Genomic DNA, 6,000 nt, shown 5'->3' with positions numbered 1-6,000 from the left:
GAAATTTCTGGCAGAAATTTTTTATTTCACTAACAGAATTATCTTAATTTAATAAAATTAGAGAGTATAAGTACTGATATTGCTGCATGAGTGGTAGTTTCGTGTTTATTCCAAGTAATAAGCGTGATCAACTGATCTGATATTTTTGTTTCGCTACCAGAATTATCTTAGTTGAATAAGATTAAACACCATCGTTATATAATTTAAGATAGACTTTCTTTACATGATGTCGTTTTCCCCTGTTTAAAGTCTATTAATACCAGACAACCGAGTATTTTACAGTGTGAATTTGACCGTACTTCGTTACAGCTTTTGCATTATTCCCATCCGTTTCATTATAGCACGGTTGTAACTTCTTAGTGGATTCACGTCGTGCAAGATTAATTTAACAGTATTTGGGTGCATTTTCCAATCCCAATAAGCTTACATTGTTTTTGTATGCGATATGGGTTGAAGGCGAATAGAGACGAAACCGGACATATACTACATACATACAATAATGACAATGTAAGACGTGTGAGCCATAATATGAATTCATCAACATGCCCGAAAAGACCAGCGTACCAGATGAGATGATAAACAATACCTATGCGACAATGCATCAGTGTTCAAAGTGACAATACCCGCGAAAATGTAATTGCCTCGTTGAAACAATGATTTATGCCGAAGGTAGTTACAACCGTGAGTTACAACCACTAAGAAGTTACAACCGTGCTATAATGAAACGGATGGGAATAATGCAAAAGCTATAACGAAGTACGGTCAAATTCACACTGTAAAATACTCGGTTGTCTGGTATTAATAGACTTTAAATAGGGGAAAACGACATCATGTAAAGAAAGTCTATCTTAAATTATATAACGATGGTGTTTAATCTTATTCAACTAAGATAATTCTGGTAGCGAAACAAAAATATCAGATCAGTTGATCACGCTTATTACTTGGAATAAACACGAAACTACCACTCATGCAGCAGTATCAGTACTTATACTCTCTAATTTTATTAAATTAAGATAATTCTGTTAGTGAAATAAAAAATTTCTGCCAGAACTTTCTGCAGGAAAAAAATTTCTGCCAGAAATTTCTGTAGAAAAAAAATTCTGCCAGAAATATCTGTAGAAAAATTAATTTCTGCTAGAAATTTCTGTAGAAAAAAAATTCAGCCAGATATTTCTGCAGAAATGCATTTTCAGAGCCAATTTCTGAGCTTATTAACACGTGAACACACTGGCACATGAACTTTTCGTGTTCATCTCCTCGAGATCTTTCCAATGATATAAAATATGTCTTTGTAGCTTGCTCCCTTCTGTGTGTCAAGTTAGGACTCGCTGGCCATTCCTAAGTTGTCCCGCACGGCCTTCCACCTAAATTGACAACAACATAGACACTTGAAGGCATTCTAAATAAATAATAATTTATTTACAAATCTCTGTGGGTATTGGAAACAACAGTAAAGAAAACACACTTCAGTTAACAAAGTACAAAACTGTACAAATAACAAACACACACCAGTCACTGTCGGTGGCAGTTGCTCGCCTGCCATGGTGCTAGACCCAGCCTATTTTGGTCGGGTTAATAAGGACTAATCATAGCTAGGCGATAACATAAGAAACAGATTATACATTACATATATTCCAATAATATGAACAGATATTACTTGTACTCAACGAGAAATCGTATGACGCATGTGTTCACATAGCTTTCTGCGATGTCTCAAATCTATTTGATGACATTAATGTCCTTCAAAGTGGTTCAACGATCGTCACAGCTGATTAAAATCATATTCCTTGGTTAAGGTGGTTTAACTATACGCCAGTGTGAGGGAGTATGTTTTTACGCCGCTTTCATCACTATTTCAGCAACATAACGGAGGTGAACACCAGAAATGGGCTTCATACTTTCACAATATATTGGTAATGGATCCTGGGGTTTGGCATCACAGTGGCTATAGCACCATAACTAGGAAACCATTTTGATCCTTATTTTTGTCATACAGTCTGATGTAATTTGATTACATAGGTGTTATAACCCTCGTGAGGATACTCCCCACGTGTTGTGGTAATTGGAAGGCTAATTAATGGTAAGTTAACACATAATGGCAAGTTGGGCTAAAGCGTAATATACAGACAGGGGCACGGAATTGTCATGTGGATATCATGGAGACGTGGAAAGATATATGAAGTTTGACCACAGGCGTGATCTCAAGCATTTCAAGAGCGTACATTATGCAACGACTACTTTACGACTCCCATATTTGTGAATGTTTTCATTCATCACAAAAGACATATGTTAGAGACATGACTATGAAGTGGAAACATGAATATGGCAACAAGCCCCTATAACAATTAGGTGCTAGTAGGCTACAGAAGGTGTCACTCTGACCATATACAATAACCACACATTCATTTGATGAAAGTTCTATGAAGAAGACATAATGCGTTTTTAATCAAAAACAATCTAACCTTCAATCTTAGAATACATCTATAGAAGGAACATTACTTTGCGGACACAACTTCTAACCTTCAGCCCGTCGCCTTCACATACAATCACATTATCATTGACTAGCTATCTTCATGCATTAAGTGAGATCATATTGGTTGCTGTGTTCATGAATACATGTTCCGTTATCTGTTGATACACAAAAACGCTGTTTCTTGCAGCCACAGTGAAGGCAGTGTTGTATAACATTATTTCAGCACTATTCCTACCAGATGAGTTGCACAGCCCTACAGCACCGTTATTTGTTCAGAGCTGTTCCTTCCTTCGATGTTCCCTTCTAGTTACCCAGTGGGATTTTTCATCTTTGAAAACCTTCTTGCCAAGCCTGTGGGCGCAGTCTGAGAATCTATACACAGTCATTCCGACAACCTGAATGACGAAAGAAAACCCATACAGGATTCCATTCATAATCCCGTAGCCACTAAGCGCGTCTGTCGTGTCGACGGATGAAGCATAGAAGAGACCGAGGCCAATCACCCAGATGACATTCGCCACCAGAATGGCAATGAGCGTCCTAAGCCTGAGTGATTTCAAGCCATCAGCCAGAACGTCCTTCTCGAGACCAAGATTGATGTCTTTGCCGATCAACTTCTCCACAAGTTGATTCCAGAAGAGCTGTTCCTCACCCCTCATTGGCTTCAGCTGTTCCAGGGATACCTCGGTATCTTCAGGGTCAACCTCCTCTGGAACAGAACAATGATAATCACAATGGTGAGTCTGATGGCGGGTTTGGTCATTACTTCACGACACAGCAGTGTTACAGCTATGTAATCGTGTCTGGATCTCACATTTCACGGGCCTTTGTAGCGAAGAACGATCATACAAGTCCATGGCGAAATTGCAGTCTCACCAATCAGCCAGCGAGCCAACCTATCAGATCCACATGGTCGCTCTTTATGGCCAACATATGATGTTGTTGATCTATATTCAAGAGGTACGTTAGTTTCAGACAGATTACAGATGATAAGACTTTAAATCAGTTGCAAATTGTCAGAATAGGAATATCAATCTTTTTGACTTCTCAAACACACTAAAATAAGAATATTAATTTTACAGGGGTTTTCTTTGTCTCGTTGAAGTCATCGTTGTACCGCTATACTCTATTTACAAGTATGTATGTACCAGGCAAAGCAGGGGTTGATATTATGAGCGTTGATTCATGTTGACCTCCAAACAGTCATGTTACCGAGTCAAACCAGTGCGACACATGCAGTTGTTGGCTCATATGGTCAGCATTTGCTGGCTTGGGCTTGATCTTGATCCTTGATCAAGTGTCCGACTCTTGACACAAACACTAACCTGCATCTGTTGATTTCTTGTCCTTGTTCTTCTTCTTCCTCCTTCTCCGAAACTTCATTTTGGGAAAGCAAAGTAACTTTGGTAACTTTGCTTTTTGCTGGAAAATACAATATTCGTGTTTATCTGTACTGTTTCCTGTTAAATATCTGAGCAATATTTTCATAAGGTTGGTCTTTACACTTTTGAATGTCAAGGAATGGATATTGCATGCACTAATATAAAGTAGAAAGGGTATTATACGAATGAACTTAGGAATGGTTTTAACGGTCAGTTTCAAACATCCCGTCATATTAATCTATTCTACTAATAGAGGATACTAAACGACCTTCCGTGTAATACCATTTTTATTAAACGAGTTAATGATTTGGTATCAAACGAGCGAGTTTAGTATTGCCTATGGTGTGAGGACACTCAGCTTTCAAGTCAAGCAAGGTCTAGTGAAATCGAGACATCAACATTAGCATTGTGACGTCATAACTTTGAACCATTTTGACGTCATACGTCAAGTGGTATTACACTAGTGTAATACTGAAGTGAAAATATTACACTGTGAGTAATAATAAAAAATATCATTTGACTATCTTGTATGACAATACTTGCTGCATCGGCTGCTGATTTCAATTGATACCTACGTAAGAATATAACCAAGTAGATCGGTCGAATTGTAAGTATAGTATTGTGAAATGTTTTGTCAATTGTTGCGATAGCTGTTGAAGCGCGGACATAACAAACGCTTTCTGTTGTGTATTGGAGCCTGTTATAACCGGGTGATTGAGTTTAGTCTTTGACCTGATGGGCGAACACCCCATCGCATTCCATGATTAAATGAGTGAGTTTTTAGGTTTACCACGCTTTTAGCAATATTCCATCAATATCACGGCGGGGGAACCAGAAAATGGGCTTCACACATTGTACCCATGTGGGGAATCGAACCCGCGTCATCGGCGTGACGAGCGAACGCGTTAACCACAAGTCTACCCCACCGCCCCCTCCCATGTTTAAAGGTCAAACTGACTCACGTTATCCCGTGTGCCCCATGTCTGATCCACAATGTTACACAAGGCATACACCGGAAGAAGCATATGCATGGCGGGAAAGAAGAAGAGGTAGAAAAGTCCATTGAAGAGCAGCCAGCACTCTTTAGGGTGGAGCAGAGCAGCGTACAGGAGACTTCCGGTCAGTGTGATAAGGATGTAGTGTTCCTGCAGCTGAAGGGTATCTTCCTGGATATCTGAAGAAAGCATTATTTGTCATCGTGTTGTTTAGTGGTGTAATCACAGTATTCCAGCATATGTTCCTCATATGAAAATATACGACTCTGGATGTCACATACCCGTGACTAAAGGAACCTCACAAGCTTTAATCTAAACAAGACGAGCATCAATCATCAGTCAATGAACCAATGACTGCGATCTCTGACTAAGGATGGATTGTAAACGACCGGATCTTGACGGAAGGAAAACGTAGATGGGACTTTGTGTTGAGAGTGAGTGAATGATGGTAGGTGAGCAGACGAGCATGGTTTATAGCACAGATATGTAGTTGCCTCGGTGTTGTTTAACGTCGCACCTAGTAATAATCCAGCTATACGGCCACGATCTGTCAATATTCTTGTCTCGACCAGAACGTCCAATGATCAACACCGTGAGCATCGATCTACAAAATCGCGATACGACGACGTGTGTCTACCAAATTAGCGCGTCTGACCACCAGACAATAACAAACACTCCAGTGACCAGCAGCATCGTAGGGTACCGTAAAGAGTGAGTTCAGCTTTACGGAGATTTTAGCAATATTCCATTATCACTGTGGTGACCTATGAATGGACTTCACACATTGTACCCAAATTGGGAATCCTTGTCTTTCGCGAGACGAGCAAACGCTCTAACCTCCACACTACCCAGATGTCCCTACTGTGAAAGGAAACATTGCTGAGATTCATTTCTTACACCAATACTTGATGAGCTTCGCATGTCCACAGACATTGCGACTAACAATGACGTTCCGGAAAGGTGATGAGCATCGCTACATTTCAATTCCAATTTGTCAAGTATTGTATATGCCTATTACAGATACAAGCTGATCTCTAGATTACTTTTGCATTATCAAATCGGTGGCACATATCACGTAATTTGGAAAAAGACCATGTAGCAGATTGCGTGTATATATTCTATAAGCCTGGGGTAACAAGGATACAAGGTC

At 39.6% G+C, this 6,000-nt stretch overlaps 1 protein-coding gene across 1 annotated transcript in view; it reads right to left on the bottom strand.

The window, feature by feature from the left end:
- Window positions 1-1,393: 1,393 nt before the first annotated feature.
- Window positions 1,394-6,000, bottom strand: part of LOC137256259 (uncharacterized) — a 65,875-nt gene continuing 61,268 nt past the window's right edge. The window contains exons 10-12 of the mRNA XM_067793991.1: window positions 4,818-5,029; window positions 3,799-3,895; window positions 1,394-3,182 (exon numbers count right to left, since the gene is read on the bottom strand). Of these exons, the coding sequence (XP_067650092.1) occupies window positions 2,746-3,182; window positions 3,799-3,895; window positions 4,818-5,029 (746 nt within the window). The 3' untranslated portion in view covers window positions 1,394-2,745. The remainder of the gene's footprint in view (window positions 3,183-3,798; window positions 3,896-4,817; window positions 5,030-6,000) is intronic.

Source organism: Haliotis asinina, chromosome 11, assembly GCF_037392515.1.
Source record: "Haliotis asinina isolate JCU_RB_2024 chromosome 11, JCU_Hal_asi_v2, whole genome shotgun sequence".
NCBI lineage: Eukaryota > Metazoa > Mollusca > Gastropoda > Lepetellida > Haliotidae > Haliotis > Haliotis asinina.
Note: the sequence above shows the minus strand (reverse complement) of the source record. Positions and strands in the feature narration are given on the sequence as shown.